Here is a 26,424-nt window from a genome sequence, read left to right as displayed (position 1 = left end):
ATGTTTCATGGATTCCATTTCTTTCTTATGTTGGGCAATCATGGTTTCCATTTCTTTCTTATGCTGGGTATTCATGGCTTCCAGCATGTTTCTGAGCTCATCTATTTTTTAATCTATTTCTATTCTAGATCCTCTAATCATGTCTTTCACTCTGCTCACCATCTCTGTAGTTTTCTGGGAAATTATTTCTGCTTTGAATTTTTCTAGAGCCTCATTCATCTGTTTTGTTACTTCCTGTGCTATCAGTTTAGGGTATCCAGGTGGTTGGTTATGGGACTTTTCCATCTCATTTCCCCCAGGATTTACCCTTGGTGGGGTGGAAGTCTGAGTTTGTGCCTTGCTTAAATGTCTTTTCATTTTTGTTTTTGGTACTGTCCTTGGTTTAACTCCTGGGTTGATAGTTTGAAATTGCTTATTGTAGGTATCTTTGTTGCTTGTAATTAGAACCCTTATTGAATGATTGCTTCTCAGAGGTGTCTTCCAGATATAGCTGGTCTTTAAGTCTTGAATCTCTAATGACTCTAAGGCTGTCTCATTTTCCTTATACTAGGAAGGTTCATTGACTAGATCAATACCAACACCTTAGCCCAAGTGATACAATCAGCAACACTACTGCATCAAGTACATCTTTGGAAATGACATTTTGTGGTAGTTATTAATCTATCACCTTTAGCTGTGTGAATTAAATCAAGATCAAGGACCAACCCAACATATAGTGAATAAATTCTTCAATATAACAACTTTACCTTTTGGGATGGGGAGTTAGAAGGGGTTGGGGAGGGTGGGATAGATGGGAAGAAGGATAGGGGAAGGTTAGCAGTGTGGCCAGAGGACACAGGTGAGAAGGAAAAAGAGAATAATAGGAAAATAAAGAAGAACTCTGAATGAGGGCCAAAAGAGGGACAAAAAGGGAAGATGAACTATGTGGGAGAGCAAAAGAGTGAGTGTATGAGAGAGAGAAAGGAAAGAGAAAAGAAAGAAGAAAAGAAAAGAAAAAAAGGAGAGAAAAACAAATATTTGCAAAGAGTAGGGGGAAAAAATTAAAAATAAGAGGAGCAAAAGAAAAGAAAAGAGAAAGAAAACAAAATAATAAAACTGATTTTGGGAATAAAAAATAACCATGAAGATGAAGGGCCTCTTTCAGGGTATGTCTCTGCTGTCACTTTCGACAACGTGGGTTGCAGTGTGCAGATATAAGTCAATGAGTCTCAGCAAGCTAGTCGCAGATCCATGAGATTCAGGCAGATTTCCAGCTGCAAGTCCGAAGATGAGCTCCCTGTCCTCCTGCAGGGTTGAACTCTGCAGAGTTGTATTGCAGGTTCCAGCTGCCCTTCCCCTGAAGATAGTCCTGGTCCTGATGGGAGGTGAAGATGACTCCAACTTACCCAGTACAGTGGTCTGGTGGTCCAGTGTCCTCTGTGTTTTTGTAGCGTGGAACCAGGTGGCTGTACGGGGGTGTCCAGTTGATTGCTGCCGGGGCGCGGGCTGATTCTGCACGTTCCATGCAACTCGCAACATTGCTATGGCATTTGCAGACCTGCCTGTCTACAGCGGGCTGATTGCTATGGTGTCCGCAGACCTGCTTGTCTGCAGCGGGCTCATTGCTATGGCATCTGCAGACCTGCCTGTCTCTCAAATGATAGTTTTAAAGCTCTCTCTTCCTCGTGAATGATCAAGTTCAAAGAAAATTTACAAGACACTCTACTCCCAGAATATTCCAGACCTTTCCCCAGGCTTCCAGGAGTTAACAAGAGAGCCAAGACCCTGTCCTCAAGAGTAGCAGATCTCTATTCTGTGCATAAAACCCTTTAGGCCCAGCAGTGGGTTGTTCCCTACCTACTCTATCCTATGGACTTTCGATGAGACATAAATTCACTGATGCTGGGATTCAGCCAGGAGGCTGCCTCCTTACTCTTTATATTCTACCCTACCTGCCCATCAACAGGACTCTCCTGCCCTCTCGTGCTTGGGTCCTGCTAATGAGGGGTACTGGCAGGGGGAGAGAAAGGCCAGGACAGGTGTTTCTCCTTCACTTCCTCCCTTTCTCCCTTCCTTCCTCCCTTTCTCCCTCCCTCTCTCCTTTACATTGGCTTCAGGGCTCTCTCCTTCCTCAGCCTCCTCAGTCCTTCCAGCTTATGTTCACATGCTTCTCCACCCATTGTAGGATCTCAGAATCCACCTATGCTTTGGTAAATAACCTGTTCATGAGACTTACTGGTGAACCCTGTTCAGGTGCTATCTGTTTCATGCAGAAACTGTGACCAGTACAGTGTGTGACTGATATTTTTTTAGCCTTCACATCGATGAAGCCAGCCTTTGACTTTTTTCCTAAATGAAAAGTCAACTACAGGAGAATATGCTAACCACCCAGGCATACAACTTTACATAACTAATAAACTAATTTAAGTATTCTGGAGCAGTGAAAATTAAAGAAAGATGTTTTACTGTGTGTGTTATTTAGGCAATAGGAAAGGAATGTTACGAAAAACAGGAGGATTTTTTTAAGTGCATGGTCCATGCTAACCATGTTCTGGCCATGTGAATAATCCACAAATGATAATGAGCATGCATATTAAACAATCCTACTTTTAATGATAAAAGAAACTGACAAGCTTTGGAAATTAGAAACATACATATTCAATGCTTGTTTTTAATTTTGCCTCATTTAAGAAGAAAAGTTTTCTATGATCAAGTGTGCATTTTTTAAACATCTGAAATAACAGCTCATGAATAAAAATTGTCAGATACCTAATAGTTGAAGTTTTACAGGATATTTTGGCTCTTACTTTCTCCTAAATAGCTTTAAATTAGCTTTTTTCAAATGACTAGCTAATTTCCTGAATGTAAAAAAGAGTAAGGGGTTCTCAGAATCGAAAAGCAACTGCGCTTCTCTCATAGCACAGTTGATTTTTTATTGTGGTACGGACACTTAACATGAGATCTGCTCTCATAACCAGTGTCTCAAACCACAATATTGTTGACTATAGGTACAATATTGTACAGCCGAGTTTTAGAACTTAACCTTACTAAACTGTCATTTCCCATTTCAGCCTCCCCTCAGCCTCTTGCAGCCATGATTCTACTCTTCAATTCCAAGAATTTAACTGTTTTAAGGATCTCATATAAATAGAATCACAGTGACTGTGACTGGTTTATCTCATTTACCATAATGCTCCCAAGCTTCATCCATGTTGTTACAGATTGCAGTTTCCTTTTTAAAGCTGAATGGTATTGAACCATATGTATACACACATCTTTCTCTAGTCATCTGCTGATGGACATTTATGTTGTAAGTACATCTTGGGTATTGTAGCACTGTCTTAGTTACTTTCTCATTGCTGAGACAAAAATACCAGACACCCAAAGTTAAAGGAGGAAAGATTTACTTAACTTGCAGTTTGTAGAGGTTTCAGTCCATAATTGGCTGGCACAAAGGCAGAGTAGCACATAGCAAAGGGGTGTTGCAGAAACAGTTCATGGCACCCACATGGTAGAAAAAACAGTGAAAGAACCAACAAGTAACCTTAACAGCATCTTTTTCCCCTTTTATATTCCATTCAGTCTACCAGGATTAGGGTAGTGTCAAAATAATCAGTGGAAAAAAAATCAGTGGACTGACTTAGTAATCACACACCCTAGATTCAGGCAGCTCTAAAAAAAAAAAAGCTCCACTTCATTTGCATGAGGCTTTACAGGGGACATCTAAACAAAAGCCATAACAAGCACTATTTCCTACTGTGAATAGTGCTGTAATGAACATGAGAGTGATGTCACTTCAGGATCCTGATTTTAAATCCTTTGGATAAATATCCAGAAGTGGGATTGTTGGGGCATAAGACAGTCTTCTTAAATTTTTAAGGATTGGGCTTCTGTCCCGCTGCTCCTGGCCCAAGAGGAAGGGGCTTCTGAGCCGCCATCCCACTGCACCTGGTCCAGAGGAAGGGGCTTCCTAGCAACCATCCCACCCACCAATCCCGGTCCAGAGGAAGGGGCTTTTGGGCTGCCTTCTGTCCCGCCACTCCCAGCCCAGACGAAGGGGCTTGTGGGCCACCATCCCTACCGGCGCTCCCAGCCCCTGTCCCACCTCTCCCAGCTCAGAGGAGGTGAGCCCGCGCGGGTGCCAACAGCACACCCCCACCTCCCAGTTGAAATGAGAAAACATGTAAATAAGTCTCAAAACCAGACTTCCAGATCACCTACAGCAACCCCAAAGGGAAATGAGATGGAACACTCTGATACTCAACCACCTGGACCCACTGAACTGGCAACAAAGGAGGATCTGGAAAAAATGAAATCAGAAATGATTTCTCAGATAACAGGAGAAATTGTGCCCCTAGTGCAAGACATGATTAATAAATCTAGAGAGGAGCTCAGGAACATGATGGAATCCCAACACAGGAAACAAATGGAATCCATAAAACAGATGCAAATAGATTTCCAGGACAAGAAAAACTCCACTGAAAGTCTACACAGCAGAATGAGCCAATGTGAGGACAGAATTTCAGATATAGAAGATAAGAATGCAATTAATGACCAGGAAAAGAAAAATTGTTTCAAAATTATAAGGGAACATGAGAAATCAATCCAGCAGCTGCTAGATGATGCAAAGAAGAATAACCTAAGACTGATTGGGCTCAAAGAAACAGGAGAGAGTGCAGATGACATAAAAAAAACTCTTCACAGAAATAATGGCAGAAAACTTCCCAAGTAGGGGAATAGAGCTTGACATACAGATAAGTGAGGCATATAGGACTCCAAATAGCCTTGATCAAAAAAGAAATCTACACATAGGTATATAATTGTTAAGATTTCAGAAACTCAACAGAAGAACAAAGTTCTACAAGCAGTCAGAGAAAAGAAACAAATCACATACAAAGGAAAGTCCATCAGAATCACAGCAGACTTCTCAACACAAACCATCAAGGCAAGAAGAGCTTGGAGTGACATACTCCAAGCCCTAAAAGAAAACAGCCTCCAACCCAGATTGATGTACCCTCCAAAACTATCTTTCAAAATTGATGGAGAAATAAGATACTTTCATGACAAAGAGCACCTAAGGAACTTCGGGAATACCAAACCAGCACTCCAAAAAGTTTTACACAATATCCTAGGAACAGACATTGAGGATCACAAACCCAGGAAGCAGAGCAGACTGAACCCATCTGGCATGACAAGAAATTAAATGTGAAGGGGGAAAACCCAACAAAAAGAAAAAGTCATGGCAATGACAAGTCAATATGTTTCAGTTATAACCATCAATGTTAATGGTCTCAATTCACCAATCAAAAGAAATAGACTGGCAGAAAGGGTCAAGAAGCAAAATCCAACAATATGCTGCATACAAGAAACACACTTAATTCAAAAGGAAACTCATAGACTGAAAGTTAAAGGGTGGAAAACAATACGCCATGTGATGGGAACCTGAAAAAAAGCAGGAGTAGCTATCCTCTTTGCAGATCAAGTAGATTTCAAACCAACACTGACTGAGAGATGAAGAAGGACACTACATCCTTGTAAAGGGAACAATCCAACAGGAAGAGATGACAATCATAAATATCTATGCACCAAACACTAGTGTGCCCCACTATATAAAACAAATACTAACGGACATGAAAAGTCATATATTCACTAATACAATTGTAGTGGGGGACCTCAACACCTCACTGTCACAAACAGATAGATCCACTAGACAAAAAATAAGTAATGAAATACTAGAACTCAATCGAACTCTTGAACAAATGAACTTAACAGATGTTTACAGAGTCTTCCACCCCACAAAATCAGAATACACATTCTTCTCAGCTGCACATGGGTCATTCTCCAAAATAGACCACATACTCACACATAGAATATGTTTAAATAAGTGCAAAGGAATTGAAGTTATCCCCTGTATATTATCAGACCATAGTGCGATGAAATTGGAGATCCATAGCAAAAGAAACTCAAAACATTTCATAAACACGTGGAAATTGAACAACACACTTCTAAATAACCAATGGGTCACAGAGGAAATTAAGGAAGAAATCACAGAGTTCCTTCAATTAAATGACAATGACAATACAACATATCAGAATCTATGCGACACGATGAAAGCAGTCTTACGAGGGAAATCCATAGCAGTGAATCCTAATACTAGGAAAACAGAACGAGCCCAATTAAACAACCTCATGCTGAACCTCAAGCTTCTAGGAAAAGAAGAGCAGGACAAACCTAAAGCCCATACAAGGGAGGAAATTATAAAGATCAGAGCAGAAATCAATTCAATGGAGACTAAGAGAATGATACAAAACATCAATGAAGCCAAGAGTTGGTTCTTTGAAAGAATCAACAAAATTGACAAACCCTTAGGCAAACTTATCAGAAAAAGGAAAGAAAAGGCCGAAATCCATGAAATCAGGAATGAAAAGGGTGAAATGACAACAGACCCAGCAGAAATCCAGAGGATCATCAATACCTACTTCCAGAACCTATATGCCAATAAGATGGACAACACAGAAGAAAAGGACAGATTCCTAGATACATATGAATTACCAAAGTTAAATGAAGAAGACCTAAAAATTCTAAACAACACAATATCAACCAATGAAATTGAAAATGTAATTAAAAACTTATCAACTAAGAAAAGCCCGGGCCCTGATGGCTTCACTACTGAATTCTACAAGACATTTGGAGAGGAACTGCTGCCACTACTGTTTAAACTCTTCAATGAAATTGAAAGGGAAGCAATGCTCCCAAATGCATTCCTGGAAGCAAGCATCACCTTGATCCCCAAAGCAGAGAAAGACCCAACCAAAAAGGAGAACTATACGCCAATCTCACTAATGAACATAGATGCAAAAATCCTTAATAAGATACTGGCAAATAGAATACAGAAGATCATCAAGAAGATCATACACCCTCACCAAGTGGGATTCATCCCAGGGATGCAGGGATGGTTCAATATATGCAAATCAATCAATGTAATACACTATATCAATAGAGCCAAGGACAAAAACCATATGATCATCTCCATAGATGCAGAAAAAGCATTTGACAAGATCCAACATGCATTTATGATAAAAACCCTATAAAAAATTGCAATAGATGGTCTCTACCTCAAACTGATAAAAGCCATCTATGACAAACCAACAGCCAATATCATACTAAATGGTCAAAACCTGAAATCTTTCTCACTAAAATCAGGAACAAGACAAGGATGTCCACTATCACCACTCTTGTTCAATATAGTTCTGGAAACATTAGCCATGGCAATTAGACAAGAGAAAGAAATAAAAAGAATAAAGATAGGAAATGAAGAAGTCAAATTGTCATTATTTGCAGATGACATGATACTCTCTATAGAAGACCCCAAGAACTCCACCCAAAGTCTTCTAGACTTAACCAAATTCAGTCAAGTAGCTGCTGACAAGGTCAACACATAAAAATCAATAGCTTTCCTCTACACCAATGACAGACTCACTGAGAGAGAAATAGGGCAAATAATTCCTTTCACAATAGCATCCAAAAAACTGAAATACCTAGGAATCATACTAATGAAAGAAATCAAAGACCTCTTCTCTGAAAACTATGGCACTCTGAAAAGAGAGATTGAAGATGATATCAGAAAATCAACAGACATCCACTGTTCCTGGTTAGGAAGGATTAATATAGTGAAAATGGCCATACTTCCAAAACTGCTATATAGATTTAATGCAATTCCAATTGAGATCCCAGCAGCATACTTCATGGACCTTGAGAAAACAATCCAAAAATTCATTTGGAACAAGGAGAGACCCAGAATAGCAAAAGCAATTCTAGGTAACAGAGACATGGCAGGGGGTATCACAATCCCCAACCTGCAACTCTACTACAAAGCTACTGTGATAAAAACAGCATGGTACTGGCAAAGAAACAGAGCTGAGGACCAGTGGAACAGATCAGAAGATGCAGAAACAACACCAGACACACTCAGCCATCTCATCTTTGATAAAGGAGCCAAACACCCTCACTGGAGGAAAGATAGCCTCTTTAATAAATGGTGCTGGAAAAATTGGACTTCAACTTGCCAAAGATTAAAACTAGACCTGTATCTCTCACCATGCACTAAACTAAAATCAAAGTGGATTAAAGATCTAAATATTAAAATAGAAACTTTGAACCAGTTGGAATAGAGGTTAGGTCGAATTCTTGAAGACATCGGTGTAGGAAAAGATTTTATGAACAAAACCTCAGTTGCCCGTGAACTAGCACAAACAATCAACAAGTGGAATCTCTTCTTATTGAAAAGCTTCTGCACAGCAAGAGAAACCACCAGCAGTGTGAAGAGACAACCCACAATGTGGGAAAAAATCTTCGACTACTTTTTCTCAGACAAAGGTCTACTATCTCGAATCTCTAAAGAACTTAAGAAGATCAGACCTCCCAAATTTAAAGATCCAATCCAAAAATGGACATCTGAAATGAACAGACATTTCTCACACAAAGAAGTAGAAATAGCAAATAAACGCATGAAAAAATATTCAACATCACTGCTCATTTGAGAGATGCAAATGAAAACAACACTGAGATTCCACCTCACTCCAGAAAGAATGGCTGTTATCATGAAGTCAACCAATAACAAATGCTGGCGGGGCTGTGGGGAAAGAGGAACCCTGCTCCACTGCTGGTGGGAGTGTAGACTGGTGCAACCACTGTGGAAATCGGTATGGAGATACCTCAAAGAACTAGGACTGGAAGTCCCATTTGACCCCGCTATTCCACTGCTGGTTATCTTCCCCAAAGAATTAAAGGAATCATATCACAGTGATATATGTGTGCCCGTGTTCATAGCAGCACAGTTTGTGATAGCTAAAACTTGGAAACAGCCCAAATGCCCATCAAGTGGAGACTGGATAAAGAAAATGTGATTTTTTTATAAAATGGAGTACTACTCAGCCATAAGAAATGAGAAATTAGAGACATTTATAGCTAAGTGGATCCACATTGAGGCCATACTCTTAAGTGAAATAAATAGGACACACATGTATAAATACCAAATAGTTTCTCTGGTGTGAGAAACTGAAAGTGTAAATAAGGACTAAAATGTATAATAGGTAATGTGAAATAGGAAGAAAAGGGGCAAAGGGGAAGGAAGTGGGAGGGCTAGGGGAAAGGATAGAAGGGAATGGGATTAATATGAGAAAATGGAAAACTAGGAACAAAATCTTTGTAAATAGGGAGGAATGGAGGGGTTGAAGGGAGGGCTGGGCAAGGGTGAAAAATAAGAACCAAGAGAGACTATGTAAAGGTGCAAATTTCCAATGATGAATGTCATTATAATGTATACCTAAAATGTACCAATGATTAGAATGAATAATCGATAATGCAAAATGGGAAGAAAAGGTCCAAAGGGGTAGGGGTACTGGGAGGGTCAGGGGAAAGGAAAGAAGGGAAAGGAAAAATGATGAGAAATGGAAAAAATGGAAATAAAGTCTTTGTAAATAGGGAAGGGTGGAGGGGGTGAAGGGAGGGCTAGGAATGGGGAAAAAGTAAGAACCAAGATGCATTATGTAAAGGTACAATTCCCAATGAGAAATGTAATTGTGTTGTATACCTAAAATGTACCAATAAAAGTATTTAACAATAAAAAAAAATTTTTTTAAGGATTGGGGCCAGGGATTTAGCTCAGTGGTTCCAGAAGGTCCCAAGTTCGATCTCCGGTACAAAGAAAAATTTTTTTAGGATCTTCCATATTGTTTTCCATAATGGCTTTACTATTTTGCATTCTCACCAACTGTGTGCAATAGTTCTAATTCGTCCATATCATCATTTGTTGTCTTCTGTTTTCCTTGAAAAAAGGAGCCATCCTGATAGCGCTGGGCTGATATCTCCCTGAGGTTCTGATTTGCACTTCCCTGATCACTAGTGATGATGAACAACATTGTGCTGTTTGTCAGTTTGTTTTTGAGACAAGGTTTTGCTATGTAGTTCACCTTGAAATCACGTAGCCCAAGCTGGGGCCTCAAACTCGCAGTGATCCTGTCACCTCAATCTCCTGTCCTGAGTTGCTGGGATTACAGGCCCATGCCACCACACCCAGCTCATGAGCGCCTTTGTATATAACTATTGGCCATTTGTATATCTTCTTTGGAAAAATGTCCACTTGGGCCCTTCTTTGCCTCATTTATTAACCAGGTTTTTGTTTCTTTGTTGCTATTGAATTGCCTGCATTCTTTCTATATTTTAGATATTAACCTCTTATCAGGTAGCTGGTTTGCAAATATTCTCTCCAGTTACATAGGTTGCCTAATTTTTTCTTTGCTATGCAGAAGCTTTTTAGTTTAATGTAGTTCTGCTTAAGGATTTCTGTATCTTTAGTGTGGTATCCATAAAATCATTGCCAAAACCACTGTCAGGAAGCTTTTCTATTTTCTCATAGGAGTTTCACAGCTTCAGGTCTTACACTGGAGTATTTAATTCATTTGAGTTAGTTGTGTGTATGCCATAGCTGAAGGTCCAGTTTCATTCTTTTGCATAATGTTTGTTGAAGAGACTATCCCTTCCTTATCATGTATTCTTGGCTCTCTGTTGAAGACCAGTTTACCATATGTGTATTTTTTCTGGACTCTCTATTCTGTTCCTTTAGACAGTATGTCTGTTTTTATGCCAATACAACCTTTTTTTGATTACTGTAGATTTGTAATATCTTTTGAAATCAGGAAATATGGTGTCTCCAGCTTTGTGCTTCTTAATATTGATAGAGTTACTTGTGGTAATTTGTGATTCCATATGAATCACAGAATTGCTATCCCTGTTTGCAGATGACATGATCTTATACAGAGAACACTCTAAGACTCCATTTTTTAAAATTGTTAAAACTAATAAATGAATTCAATAAAACTACAGGATACAAAATCAACATAGAAAAATAAGTGTGTTTCTATACATTAACAATGAACTATCTAAAAGGAAATTTAGAAAACCATCTCATATGTAATAGCTCCAAAAGGAATAAAATACTTAGGAATAAATTTAGGCAAGGGGGTAAAAGAATTGTATGTTGAAAAGTTCAAAACATTAATGAAAGAAATTAACAAAAGACATTTCATGTTCATGGAGTAGAAGACTTAACATTGCTTTTAATAGAAAATCAAAAACTCAGGACTAAAGAAATGAATCAATCATAATTTAATCTTTGATTTATTAGGTCTTTATTATGCATCGCCATCCATTCATCCAGCCATCTACATTTGTCATTTTAACTTACTTGTTTCATTTTGAAAATAATAAAATGAACACCCTATACCCTCTACCCTAACAAGAACTAGGATATTACTGGTCAGTCCCAAATCTTTTGTGCCTCCTTCCCATTCCCTCAGCACCACCCATGTTTCAGACCCTTGGTCATCTGCTCTGCCTCAGCCCTTATTCAGGCCTAGCAACTCTCTGCGGCCACCACAGTCCCCTGTCTAAGACTGATGAAAGTGTCCCATCCCCTTGACTGTTGACTATGCAGCCAGGCTGGCCACCTATACATCTAGAACTTTTAATTCTTCTTGTCATTTACAGACTTGCATGAAGAGCTGCACTGTGGGATATAGACTCTGGCATCTTGAGCAGCCACCACAGAGCCAAGGTGACATGAAAATACAGGGACATTAACTTCCCAAGAGCAAATTCACCAGTGAGAGACAGGAGATGGGAGGCTAATTCCTCTTCCTCCTCCCTCATGTGAACCACTCCTTATAGATTTCCAGAGAAGTCTCATTAGATAGAACACAATTGCCTAGAGACCTGCTGTGTCTCTAATGCCTCATTCTGAAGTGACATTCAACAAGGCTGTGTATTACTTTGTGTATTCATTTGCTACAGCTATCATAACAAAGTGCCAGATTGGGTAGTTTAACAAAGGAAATTTATTTTCTCATAGTTATGGAGGCTAGAAGTCCAAGATCAAGGTGTCAGCAGGGCTAATTTCTTCTGAAGTCTCTCTCCTTAACCTGTAGCTAGCCATTTCCTCCCTTTCTCTTCAGGTCTCTGAGTGTGTGCATACATGTGTCCAAATAAATATCTGTGCACAAATCTGCACCTGTGTCCTTGTCTTATAAGAAAATAATCATATTGGATTAAGTTCACCCTAATGATTTCATTTTAACTTATCTACCTCTTTAAAGACATAATCTCCAAATATAGTTATGTTTCAGCTATTGGATTTAGGACTTCAGCATACAATGCAGTCCTAAATACTTTTCATCAGTTCTTTGGTTTCACTTCTTTTCTTTCTCACTCTAGTTGTCCTGCATTCATATCTTTCAAGAAAAGCATCAATAGTTTTATCCTAACACCAGCTCTGTTTTTAGAGATTTGGGCTAATAAAACTATGCAGTGCACACTGGTGGGCTCCTTCCTTTCTCCTGCCCTTCCTGTCTGAACAAGGGCACCATCATCCTGAATGTGTTCTTTCTCTTACATGTTGCACCTAAATAATAAATTATTCAGTCTTGAATGTTTAAAAAGAGTACAGCAAAGCCATATATCATCTTTGGGCACTTACTTTTTCTACTCAACACCATAGTAATACAATTCCTTAACATAAACAGTTAGAATTCATTCATTTTCTTTTGCGGTGGAACAGTCCATTGTAACAATATACCACAATGTAAACTTCTTTTTTGTTGATGGACACTGAGCTGTGTTGTTCAGTCAAAGGCAGATGGCCAAACAGCACACATAACAGATCCCCTGGAGCTCATGTCTTGGGGCCATTCTCAGAAAAAGAACCAATGGATATAGAGAAGTTTCCTGTTGTCGGTTTCATCTGGGACATTAAACAGAGGTCTAACAGAGCCAACTTCAGAATCCAGGAAGCCTCTAAACCTAGTAGAGATTTAAAGCTGTGTGGTTTAGGAAGTGCCAGCCTTTCTTCTGGCATTATCTGGAGTTGAATTTGTGGCTGAGTGACACTTCCAACTAATAGGAGAATTTGCTTTATTAGCTTCTATGGTTGGGAAACAACTAGGCCTTCCTTCCCCTGAGAACACCAGCAAAATGGGGTCTAAGCCTTGTATTTGATTGGATTTGATAGTCCTAAGTAATAACTCACAGCTTCCAGGGGGCTCTGCAAGAGCCCAATTCCTTTTCTGGAAGACCAGCTTGTAAAGGATAATTCTTTTATATTGTAGCACTTATCTCTCATTTTATTTTGCAGTAGGAGTACAATGGCTAGGCCATAGGGTATATGGATATTCAATGCTAATTTAACCTTATGCCTGCATCCCAAGTTCCACTGAGACTCCTAGTACATCCTCAAAGTATTTTCAAACTATTTAACTTTTGCCAATCACTTTGGCATAGAACAGTATCTCTATATGCCTTTGATGTCAATTTCCTTGAGCACAAGTAAGTACCTCTCTAGGTGCATATGGTCATTTTCCCTTTTATGAAATGCTTTTTATTAATTAAGTTTTATTTTTGGCTCTTTTTGTTTTCAGAGCGGGGGGTTGAGCCCAAGATCTTTGTATTGAGTTACATCCCACTCCAAGCTCTTATTTGAGACAAGGTCTCATGAAGTCACCAAATTGCCCAGGCTGGGCTCAAATGTACAATCTTCCTGCCTCAGCCTCCCAGAGAACTAGGATTACAAACATGTGCTCACCTGCTTTTTGCCTCATTTTTGTATAGATTTGTCTTTCTCTTGTTTATCTGTGAGAATTATTTATACAGTATATTCTCAATACTAATCTTTAGGGTTTCTTACTCCCAATTGTAGCTTTCCTCTCAACTTCTCTCAGGTTACCTTTTGAAGAAAAGATTAAGCAGTCTTTTCTATTATAGCCAACCCTTTCATTGTTCTGTATTTTAAAAACATCCTTCCCTATCTCAAGGAAATAAAAATACAAAAACTTTGAAATTATGAATGAATCAAGGAATAAATCATAATATAAATTTAAAATCAGAATGGAATAGAGGGCCGGGGATTTAGCTCAGTGGTTTCGCCGCCTGCTGCGCAAGCACAAGGACCCGAGTTCGATCCCCAGTGCCCCCCCAAAATAAATAAATAAATTAAATTAAATTTAAAAAAAAATCAGAATGGAATGATAATGAAAACATTACATACTAAACCTTATGAAATATGATAAAAGTAATGTTTTAAGGGAAACTTATAGTCTTGGATAATAATATTGGGAAAGCAAATCTGTATATTAATGAACTAAGTATTCAATTTAAGAAATATGGCAGAGACTATTAATCCCCACCGATATACTTTTTCTGAACTTCCTTGCAGTTATGGTGGCCAGGACTATCATTTCCAAGCCAGGTTGGCTGAGTTTTCGCTTTCCCATCCAGTTGACTACATGGACAATGCCAGGGTAACCTTGAAGCCCTCAACTGGAGAAATCATAGGACAGGATCAACCCAAGCCCCTCAGTCACTAATTGGAGGAGTGTTACCAATTTAGGATATACAAAGTGGACTTTGCAGAAGGAGAATGTGAACTCTCAGTTTGCGAAGCCATTGAGATTCTGAAGTTGTTGGTTATAGCATGAGCATACAACGTTTTTTAAAAAAGGAAATAGAAAAGGGGGGACAGTAAAGCATTAAAATCGGTAAAATAGAAAAGCCCAACAAAGGTCCAGCTGTCCTTTCCTGAACCTTAGGGAAGTCATCTGATAACTGTCTGGTGGCACTCTTAGTCCTCCTGCCATGTACATTTTCAACTCCCCATGCTGTTCAAAAGGACACAGTAAGAACCTAGGAAGCTCCATGCCTAGATTCTTTGTTGCTTATTCCTCCAGCTGCCAAATAAAATGTTTCCCATCAGAGAGCCAAAGGTAAAGGTGAGAGATGCTTTATGCACAGAAAGCAAATGTTCTGCAAATGGGAAGAGGACCAAGGGATGGAGAGAGGAGGGAGGGGGAGGAAGGGAAGGGAAAACAGAAAGAATTAAGATATGTTATGTACATGTACCAACTCCGCATGTGAATGTAATCATTATGTACTACAAATATGTACTAATAAAGATTAAAAAAAGAGAAATAGAAGTGGCTGCTTTGAGCTGCACCAGGAAAACAGAAAGGCTAAAGAACAGAGTGAAAGGCCAAAAGTCAGGAAGCAGAGATAGAAAAGGGCAAGTGGAATAAAGGCGCCCAGAATAGGGTGCATGAGGCTTCCTCAGAGGCTTAAGATGAGTGCTCCTCATGCAGAGAGAAGATGAAAGTAGTTTTCTTATTTGCATGCACCAAGTATTTTCCATTGCCAAGAATAGAATTCAATCCCATTTCCCATGTAATGAGTGAGGAGTAGTCTACATTTTCAGTTAATTCTAAAGGAGTGATTTTGATAAGTGTTTTTACTCCAAAGTATTAACTGGGGGAAAATAACCATATGGAGCCCCAGTAATAGTCATCATCATTCAGTGTTATTTACAAAGGAGTCTCTTTATTATCTAGCAACTCTTCCTTTTAATTATTTTTCTTTGTTGAATTGCATCATTTTTAACATCTCCTGCTATTTATCTTTTTTGGGACTGTAAAGTTCATAGACAGGATAATTTCTGCTTATTATCTCTGCAGAATACCACTGACTTTCATGAGCCCAATGTAACAATAAGCAAAGGCCAACATTACTTTAAAAGTAAATTTTCAAGCTGGGCATAGTGGTGCACATCTGTAATCCCAGCACACTGGGAGGCAGAGGCAGGAGGATCGTTAAATTTGAGTTTAGCAATTTAGCAAGACACTGTCTCAAAAAAAAAAAAGTCTGACAATTTCAACAGGGCAGTTGTTGGGTACAAAATAGTGTCTTCAATGATTTTAACACTCAAACCCTCAATATAAAAGCTTAATGATATTTCACTGTTTAGCTTAAATTTATACACTTGGGTTTATTGTGTTCAAATTACACTCCTTCAACTGAACATTCCACAACTGGAATTGTACTCTATCTTGCCTACATTTATAAGACTATTCTTTTTCTTAAACCCTCCCATCATTAATTTTCTGTAGCTAACTTGAAGCTGCCTACACAAACCTTAAATGAGCTCTTTGTAGAGTTCTGAAACTGCTTATGTTCTCAGCAGTTACTATAATCCTGCAACCAAATAAATTGTTATTGATGGTCAAAGATTATTCTATCTATAAATATGAGTGAGTTCTGACTGTTATTACAATGTTTTCTTTAAAATGAGAGGTAATATGATGAAATTCTATATGTAGTCACTTACAAAAACTTATAAAATTTTTGTAGAAACTTTTTCTATTTTTTCTGACTGCACAGTCATTAATTTCACCATCTAGTCACTTTAATCACACACACTGTATGTTATGCAGTCTCTACTTAGACTCACAATCCAAACTGAAATACTATCTAATAGGATGTGTCAACGCTCTGGAAAAAGATGAGAGATTAATAATTCTGTCTCAAGTAGAGTCAAGGAGAGTTTCTGTGGATGGCGTTGGGACTTACTCAATGACCAGAGTCCATAATTCAGGTGGATTTAATAATCAGGATTTAATAATCCAGAACTAAGTGTTCAGTAATGGATTAAGAAAAAGCATCAGCTAAACTTTAATGATTAAAATAAAATGAATGCCAAATCTTACACCCAGGCATTTGTATTGCACATTGTCTAATGAGTATAATTCAATTAAAGCTACTGATTCCCCTTTACAGTGGCTATAGGGGCATTCTCTCATTGAGGACTGTCGGCCACACTTCTAAGTAAAATACAGTACAGTACTCTAAGCAAGGTTAGTTTAGGTGTTCTTCCATTTATTTACATGCCCTCAGAGTAAAAAGAAGCAAAATCTTGGAAGTTCTTTGTTTAATTTCTTTCTAAAAACAGCAGGGTTCTAGTTGTGAGGGGTTTTGTTTTAGTAACTTCTGATCTAAATGCCATGGGGATCCTTTGTTTATCCTTGGCACTGCATAAGCACAAATAACACAAAATGCCAAATCAACATTTCTCAGGACTGTCCTCCCTGTTTCCTAGGAATCAACAATGGTAGGCCCAGCAATGAACAGATGAGTAAGACCAGACTTGGGGTGGTCATTAGGTGTCTCTGGGGTTGAGAAATTCATGGAGGCAGACAATTAGTACAAAATGCAACTGTGAAACAGGATGCAGAACAGACTTTGGTTTGTGTTGAAGGAAGAAAGAAACAATATGATCTCTGTCCTCAGGACATTTGCAATCTATTAAGTGGAATCACACAAATTGCTGATGGTAGAGGTGAAACATGGCCAAATAACCATCCACAAAGTCACAGAGGTTCTACCTAACGGAAGGAGGGAACACACCCAAGAGCTGTTATGTTTTAGATCTAAAATGTCTCCCAAAGGTCTCATACATTTGAAAAGTGATTGGATCATGGAGGTGCTATAGTCACCACTGATGATTTCAGTAGCTGAATGTGCTGTTAGGAGGTGGTGCCTGGTTGAAAGAGATGGCTCACTGGGAGGTGAACTGGGAAAGTGTATTTTTTTCACCTGCTCTTCCCTTCTCTGCTTGCTGGATGCCCTGTGGTAAACAGCTTTCCTCCACCATGCTGTCTGCTATGCTATTTCTGCCTTGGAGCCAGCCAACCATGGACTTAATCCCCTGAAACTGTGAGCCAAAATAAACCTCTCCTCCTTTAAATTGTAAGTGTTGGGTATTTTTTCCTATTCACAGAAAAGTAACTAACGCAAGAGCTCAAGCAGGAAAGGGCTGAGAAATTCACCATAAAAAAAACTCTAGCCACAGCCCATCCCAGTCCAGCACAATCAATAACTAAACTGCAATTTATGGGCGATTCCTGCTCATGCAAGTCCCTCCAGAAACGTCTACACCTGCTATATCTGTATTAGCGAAGCACTGGAGTTCTGTGTCAGTCTGGTTAATATGCTGTATGTGCCCAATATTTGAACATCATGCACAGCCCAGGGAGCCAAACAAAAACCGAACCTAACACTTTCTCAGTTTCTTTGTCTCTCTCATAGTTTCTCTTTCTCCATCTCTTCTACACTATTCTTTAAAAAGAAAAAGAGAAGGGAAGGAAAGACAGACAGAGAAATTTCCTGTCACCATGGCACATACCTGTCCAGCACTTGGGTGGCTAAGGCACAAAGATCATGAATTTGAGCCCAGCCTGGGCAACTTAGCAAGACCTTATCTAAAAAATAAATAAAAATTAAACACACAAAAAAAACCAGAACAAAAATCAATCACAGACATGAGTTTTGGCATGTCACTTGAAGACAAGGATGAAGGGTAAAAATATCTTTCAGTCCACTAGGAGATGGGGAACCAGACTTCCTTTGTTCTCATGTTTCATTTTGTTGAAGAAGGTTGAGACAGTAAGGAGAGAAGATATATTGATGATAAGTCAAGAAATAAATTTTTTTAAAAAGAAATAAAATTCTAGTATTCTGCATATGTCCAATCATAAACGGACTTTCATCATTTCTTGGATTCTGCCTTGCCAAAATGTCTGAATAATTGAGCTTTATAGCAGCAAAAACCACATTGCCAGGCCACAGATTCCACAGCAGTCTTTTGATAATGGCATATTTTGCTGGTTATGGACAAAAGAATGTGCAATTTTCTGTTGACCACTCTGGGTGCTTTATTTACTAGAGGTTGAGAGGGAGTAAATACTGCTCTTACTGTACAACAAGAGTAATGTCTATTAAGTGCTGTGTGTTAGACTATACTGAGGAAAGGCTTTACATTCTCCCATTTGATCATCATAAGCCTCTATTACCCCATTTCATAGATATCTGAGGGGCAAAGATGTAAGTAACTTGATTCAGATCACAGAACTGGTAAGCAGGAGAGCTGGATTATCTGACTTCAAAAGCTCAGCCCCAACTGCTTCTAACTATTTGATGCCAATTTCAAAAGTCAAAGACTTCTAAATCAGTACTAATTCCCCAAATCCCTCCTCTCTGATCCTGGCACAGCCTCAGTTGGAATGACAGAGAATGTAGATATGAGTAAGAAAACAGAATTTGACATTCACTAAATTAAAAGAACAATCTCTTCCTTCAGAGACAATATTACTTTATATCAAACTTCATTTTTAATGCTTTCATGATTCTTTAAAATAATCAAAATGTTCCAACCAAGATGTCAAAATGAAGGAATATCTTAAAATAAAATCCCACCTTCACCCCTTGATAATAAAGTTGAATTATAAATCCCTTTTAACAAGTCTAGTCAGTAGAGGAACAATTTTCTTCATTTTAATGATTTTTTTGATATTTTTCTCTCCTTTTAATTATCCCTTCAAAAAAATTTGAGTGTTTGCAATGCTCTGGGCAAAGGGAGAGAATATAACAAGAATATTGTCATCCCTAGATGCAAGCAGTGATTATCCTTTTTTTCCCTTTTTAATAGCCTTGAGGTTGATTTCTTAATTTTCTTCTACAACTTCAGTTTCACAACTTTTCAGAAAAACACAAAACTCAGTAAAGGAGACCACTGCCTAACAAGCTGGCTCCAGGCATGACCAAAAGCTCGAGCGATGGGCTGTCTTCCTCAGAATATCAAGTCCAAAATGGCCAGTGACAGGCAGCAGACAGTGCAGGGTTAGTACCCACCTTCTCCATAGGAAGCCTCATGTGCTTGCATTCCCAGGTCTGCTATCAATTAGGAGCAAAAGAACAGGTGATTGGCTCAAAAGATGAGCTTTGTAAATGGAGTCATAGATTTTAGAAAGGGCCTAGGGACAATCAAGATGCACCTGGAATCTAGTCCTTAGTACACCAGGTATACTTTTACACCAGTCCTTAGTACACCAGGTGTACTTTTGTGTAAAAGGAGTGGAGTGTGTGCACAAAGGTTCTGAAACTGTCCACAACTGCCTCTTGCATATGGGACTTAACTTTGTTAGTTATGGACAAAATCTTCTCTCATCTCTGAATCAGTAGGTCATAGACCAGTATTTCTGAAGGACTTTTGAGCTGGAAATTGTGTGTGTGAGCGCATGAACAGAGTTTGAGACTCTGCTCCCTAAAAGCAGAGAAAAACAAGGCTTTTCAGCAAGCCCGAGGAGGGAAGGGTCCTTTCCTTTTCCCTTTCCATATGGTAAGCCTCACGGTGGGTGAGTCCCTTCTGTCAAATCAGCACACTTCACGCAGTAACTCTGGCCCAAGGCAAGGAGAACCCCCTCAGGTAAAGTAGCAAGTGAGAATTTTCCAAATAACTACTGATTTTACAGCAAGAAGTTTTTCTAACTCCATAACCTACAAGTTGCAATATATATATTTAAGTTCACCAAACATGAACTAGCCTTCATGCATCACGCAATGCCTTTCACATATTTGAAGAAATACCAGAAAGGTGAGCATTTGAGTTACTCTTTGTGCCAGTTTTTCATTAAAAAGGACTTTAAAATATTCCTCTTCCAGTTGATTAGCATGAAATAATAAATACACAAGTAGAGTGGTATGGACTGCATGCTTGAGTCCTTCCAAAGTTCTAGGCTCCAGTATAAAGGTATTGGGAGTTGGGGCTTTAGGGAAGTAATTAGGTCATGAGGGTGGGGTCATCATGACATGATTATTGACCTTATAAGAAAAGAGAGCTCCCTAGCATTCTCTTTTCTCTCTCCCCCTAAAATAAGGTTATCTGCAAACAAGGACAAGACCTTCCCTAGGAACTGAGCCAGCTAGCACCATAACCTGGACTTCCCAGCCTCTAGAACTGTGAGAAATAAATATTCCTCATTCAAGCCACGGAGTCCAGTGCTTTTTTATAGCAACACAAGCTGACTAAGCCATGGAGTAACTCCAAAAATGAATAAAATCAAGTTTCACTGCCCAAACCAGAGTGACCACCAAAAGTAGTTTAATTATTTTTTAAGATGTTTACCTTTCACATAATCTTTAGGCAAGTAGTTTGTGATTATTTTCATCCCAAAGGAAATTATGTCATGCACTTATTAATAAGGGTGGGAATAGAATGTGAACCAGTGGTCTGTGAAAACTAATCACATATACAATAGGTGAGAACATCCATTTGAGGCCGTAATCTCCAACCCGTTCATGCCCTGGGTGAAAAAGATAACATGAGGTTTTTCTTCACTGGTAAAATTCGAAATGTTAAACAGAGGTTTACTTCCTGCAACTCTTGGGGGATGGAAGCTATGAGTAAATACTTCTTAGAAGGACTTTTTTTGAAGCTAATGAAGTGAAATGTGGGGCTGCTGATGGTCATTAGGCCAAAGCAAGCAACAAGTGCTTTGGCCTGGGGTTGGGGTGGGGGAATTAAAACAACAAAACCCCACGAAACAGATTCCAAAATTCCATGTTTGGTGGGAGAAAAAAAACATCTGAGCAGATATAAATAGAGACAGGAAATGGACAAATACATACATTGAAACACTACTTAATAGTATTAACAGGATTTTCTTTCAGAACCTTTGTTCTAAAATAGACGGTACTGCCCCCTAGAGGCCATTTTGGAAATAGAGGCGACTGGGAGGTAGTGGTAATGGGAGGCCACTACTTGCATTTACTAGGTGAGATCATAGACACCTATGAACAGACTCATCGCAGCAAAGAATAACTCAATTAGCCGGCATGGTGACACATGCATGTAATACCAGCACTCTAAGATTCTGAGGCAGAGGGACTGCAAGACGAAGCCCAGCCTGGGAAACTTTGTGAGTCCTTCTTTCAAAATAAAAAATAAAAGGACTGGAACACACACACACACACACACACAAACACACACACACACACACACACACACTCGAGCCTACTAGCACTTTCAATTGTTCCCTAAATATTCAAGGGGATGAAAATCTAGTTTAAAATTATATACTGTATATGCTTTCACTTTTTATACAAACAGAATTATAGCTCAGTTTCAAAATCCTTTGGATTTTTCAGGAATGCAATTAGAGTGTCCTATACATGAAGGGAGCCTGTGCAGGACTGACGATGAGCACAGAAGCCAGAACCAGACAGCCTCCACCTTCCCTCTAGCTCTGCCATGACTGTATTAGCTGCGTAGCTTGGGATAACTTCCTCCCAAGTAAAATGGGAGTAACAGCGGCACTCATCTCATGGAGACAGTAAGCTTTTGAAACACTTCTAGGCACACAGTAAACTCGGTAAAGTGAAGCTATCACAGACATCTGTTTTATCTCAACCTTTATCAGGAATTAACCACATTTTGGAAAATCAGTCTAGCTACTAGTATTGAATGGCCAATGTAAGCTGGCCTGTATTGGTCTGCATTTATAGCTACCATGTGTGTGCTACATACAGCTATTGTGTACATGTGGAAACACACATGTATACATATACATGTACATATACAGTACTTATTTACATGCGGTAATCAAAAATGTTTAACATTTTTAATTTTATTACAGTAGAAGACCATACATGGCCATTAATCTCCCTCAAAATACTCTCCCTTGCTTTGAGCATATATTCCATTATTCCTGCCACTTTCTGTAGCAGTTCTAGAAGTCGTCTTTTGTGTCCTTACAAAGTGTGAGCAAAAATACAATGAATGCTGCTGCAAAGTGCCATCCAACAGAAATATAGACTTGTAAAAGCTTTTCTGTGTGTCCTCAGCCACCTTATTTACTAGATCTGATGCTGTACAACTTCTGGCTCTTTCCCACCAGAAGTCAAACATTTTGAAGCAATTCGGGACATAGAGGCAGCCATGACAGCACAGCTAATGACACAAAAGAGGACTTCCAGAACTGCTTCAGAAAGGGACAAGAACAATGGGATAAATGTGTTTGAAGCAAGGGAAAGCATTTAGAAGGGGATTAATGGTAACATGTCTTTTACAGTAATAATTTTTTAAAATTTAAAAACATTTTTTAATCACCTCATATATACACACTTGTTTCATCATTTAATAACCTATAATATAATCATGCCAGAACATTTACATATTAAAATAATACCACTGTAAAACTCTTATACTTCAGTAAGGACCTGACACTGTGTGCCTGCTTTGAAGTAGGTTATATTACCAGTTAACTTCATTTCACATTAGTAAGGGGTGTGATGCTTTTTTTGTGTGAATGTCTTACCTGATTTTTATTTGATGATTATAGAGATGTTATAAAATATTTATTATTTTAAAAGGTGAGGCTTGAATAGGGCTGATAAGACTAAAAGAACGCTTTTAAATTATTTAATCCTGCATCTTCATATGTTAACATGTGTCCACCATTAACCTGGATTAATGTGGAGGAAAGCAATTTCCATTCATTTCTAAGAAATTCATATCAGCTATCATTTATATATTTTAAAAATAGAGGTGTACAAAAATTTTTTAGCAGCAATGTATTTCACAAATATTATTCAGGAGAGAATCCCACATAAAAGTACAAATAAAAACAAAACTATGGAGGACTAACTAGGTAGGTGAAGTAGAACCTTCTCTGACCTTCCCATGGGGCTTCAGGAGAGGTCTGAGAAGTGGGATTTGATGCTGCAGAGTTAAGAGTGAGTTCTGAAAGTTCAGCTTCAATTTACAAGTGGTATTTTCCCCATAGACAAGGGACCACCATGCCAGATAAGACCTCCGAAGGTTTTTAAATCATTAAGTAGTGGAACTGCAACACAAGAGCCCTCCCCTAAATCTAGGAGCAAAAGGAAGCAGACCCACTTCTGGGCACCGAGCCAGCTCAGTGAATGGTAGAATTGGCAAGTCTGGCTCTCCTTTTATGTAGCTCCCCCCCCCGCCACCAGTGTCCTGTGAATACACTCTGCCCTGTTACATATGAGGCACCCAATCAATCTTGCCTTTCAAGATCTTCTTACCTAGTCTGCATAGCACATGTAGGTCCTGTCCTCCACGCAATACACTATCTTCCTGCAGCTCCCTCTGAGGCTAACAGGAAAATAGCCCCTATGACTTCAGTCACACTCACATGAGTGGCTGCTGGCTCCCTTAACCTCACTACAGCAGAGGCATTTTAGAGGAAAGAGTTTTACTGACTGGTGTGAATTTCTCATGGGCTGAATTTCAGGCAAGTCAGCAAAGTAAACAATTCCACAGTGTGAAAGTATGTATTTGAGGTAGGGGATACCAGCTACGCCTAGGAATATACCTTGGAGAATTCCCCTATTATAATTTTATTTTACATATGTTCCTTCAGCGCCTCCACTACTAATTCATAAAAATCCCAAAATGCCTGAGGCTTTATTGTGTTTTTTAATATTAGTGCCCAAACTGGCAAAAAACAGGCTGGTCACTTGTAAGTCTAAAAACACCTTCAACACTCATTTTCATTAACTTCGTGAATGACGCAAAACAAATATTTCAATTACATGTGACTTAGAGTAAGAAAAATATACAACTATATTTAAAACACTTAAATTAACAAGACAGTACTTTTCCATTCTAACAAAATATCATACATTCAGTTTAAACAAGAGTTAATATTCAGATGCACTTTTTCAAAATACCTGAAGCTATTTGAAAGTTAGTGACCACGAGGCTTTCCAAGATATTTCTAATTAGGAAAATGTGTCCAATGTTGAAGAACTGTAGGTTCTTCCCAAAAGACAGACATCAAACAGGTCCAAAATGCAAACTGATAGATCTCTCACAAACCTAAATCCTGTTGCTTTAGCTTTTCTGAATGATACTTTGGCTTTCAGCAAATCTTATAGCTTCTTTTCCCTTAAAGACAATAATATACAAGGACGACAATTCCTCTCACAAATAACCACACTCCTCTGTGTGTAACAAGCTCATCCACATGTTCTTCTGTATTAACTGACCTAGGCTGAGCTTGCTGAGTAAGGGGAGCAACCAAATGTAACAGACCTACGTAAACCTCTGCTCTGAAGAGCCTCACACACTTGCCACGTGTGCTTTCAAAGTCGAAGCCACAGTATTTACAAATAATGATACATTATGCTTTAAAAATCTAGACATAAATCTTTTCTCCTACTGGCTTTTTCAGGTAAAGAAGGTGGACCAGAAGCCAACACATCTACATGACAAAAGCCACGAGTCTGAGTCCCCTCACCCAAGAAAACACAATAGCAGACGCTACAGGCCCCCAACAATAACCACATCGCGTCTGGCCAACACCCGATTTGTAGATGTGCCTCCATGTCCTTCTCCTGCCTCCATGAGCGGCCCCTAGGACCCCCTGGATGTTCTGCCATCAATCACTTCCAAGGTCTAATTAGGGCAGTATACAACTTTCTACGAAATACAAAGGAAATGATGCAAGGTCACTCGGGTCCCCGGGAACAAGGCACTTAGGAGCAGGCGCCCGCGGAGGCCTCAGTGAGTTAACAGCTTCAGGCGCGTGAGCCAGCTGACCAGCAGGGACGGCTCCGCGGAGGCCGCCTTCTTCTTACTCCCCTCCTCCGGGAACGGGATGGTGGCGCTGCTGTGCAGGTCTGCGTTGATGTGGCATCTGCTCCCACGGATGTAGTCTGCACCGCGCACCAGCTGCCGCTCTGTCGCGGGCCGGGAGAACCTGTACCCGGTGGAGGCGCTCTCTTCGATGACTGGTGGGATCCGCTCATTACTGAAATACCGGCAAAGGGCGTCCTCCCCTGTGTCCAGACAAAGTCCATTAAAATGGCAATCCACTGCAAGCCATGATTGGAAAATAAAAAAAAAAAAAGACACCAAAAACACACATGCATGTGGAACCCAGCTCATCCCCCAGTGTTTGAAAACAGAAGGAAGAGGGCCAGTGTGCTTCAGGATGGTTTCCCACCTCAGGGGTAACAGAAGGCTCCCGCACATCCAGAGAACCTATACTTTTTTATTAATAGAAGGAATTTTCATAATTCATTTAAAATAAAAATCCAATGACGGTGCCCTGTTTGGTGGTGCATGCCTATAGTCCCAGCAGTGCAGGAGGCTGAGGCAGGAGGATCATAAGTTTGAGACCAATTTGGGCAATTTATCAAACTTAGGGAAAGTCTGTCTCAAAATTTAAAAACTTAAAAGAGGGCTGGGAAATGGCAGCTCAGTGTAAAAGCCCCAGGATCAATCCTCAGTACAGGAAAAAGAAAAAGAAAAAGAAAACCAAAAGAGCGACAGAACAAGGTATGATTCTATCACTCCTTTCCGCAGCTGTTCTTGCTCAGTGCTGCAGCATGACGCCCATGCCCCCAGGGCGGTGTTTCTTGTCATGGATCATGTCAAGGAACACTTAGGAAAGTGGGGTTCCCTCAGCTGTCAGCCAAAGATTCAAAGCTTTCAATGTCCTAAACTGTGGGGGCATTCCTAAAAAAAAAAAAGAAAAGAAAAGAAAAGAAAGGATCTTGCTTCTTGCTTTAAATGGCAGCTGACCTTTTGAGGAGAGGCTGGCATTTAAGAAACTGAATAGAAATGTAAAATACAGGACACACTGACAACATGTAGCATTCTTTAGAAATTCCTCTCCCCAAAATGTGCAGAGATTTACAAGTATGCTTACTGAAATGTTATCCATAATAGGAGGGAAAAGCCACAGAAATAACCTACCAGCA

General features: G+C 39.3%; 1 protein-coding gene across 3 annotated transcripts in view; it reads right to left on the bottom strand.

The window, feature by feature from the left end:
• Positions 1 to 20,771: 20,771 nt before the first annotated feature.
• The window catches only part of Cnksr3 (CNKSR family member 3), a 100,119-nt gene continuing 94,466 nt past the window's right edge, over positions 20,772 to 26,424 (bottom strand). For all 3 annotated transcript variants that reach the window (XM_021238020.2, XM_087193432.1, XM_004856853.4), the window contains one exon: positions 20,772 to 25,497. In XM_021238020.2, coding sequence (XP_021093679.1) covers positions 25,220 to 25,497 — 278 coding nt within the window. In that variant the 3' untranslated portion in view covers positions 20,772 to 25,219. The remainder of the gene's footprint in view (positions 25,498 to 26,424) is intronic.

Source organism: Heterocephalus glaber, unplaced genomic scaffold (assembly GCF_053883595.1).
Source record: "Heterocephalus glaber isolate CG9 unplaced genomic scaffold, H.glaber_assembly_v1.0 deba00001593, whole genome shotgun sequence".
Taxonomy (NCBI): Eukaryota; Metazoa; Chordata; class Mammalia; order Rodentia; family Bathyergidae; genus Heterocephalus; species Heterocephalus glaber.
The sequence above is the reverse complement of the archived record's forward strand: the minus strand, read 5'-3'. Positions and strand labels throughout refer to the sequence as shown.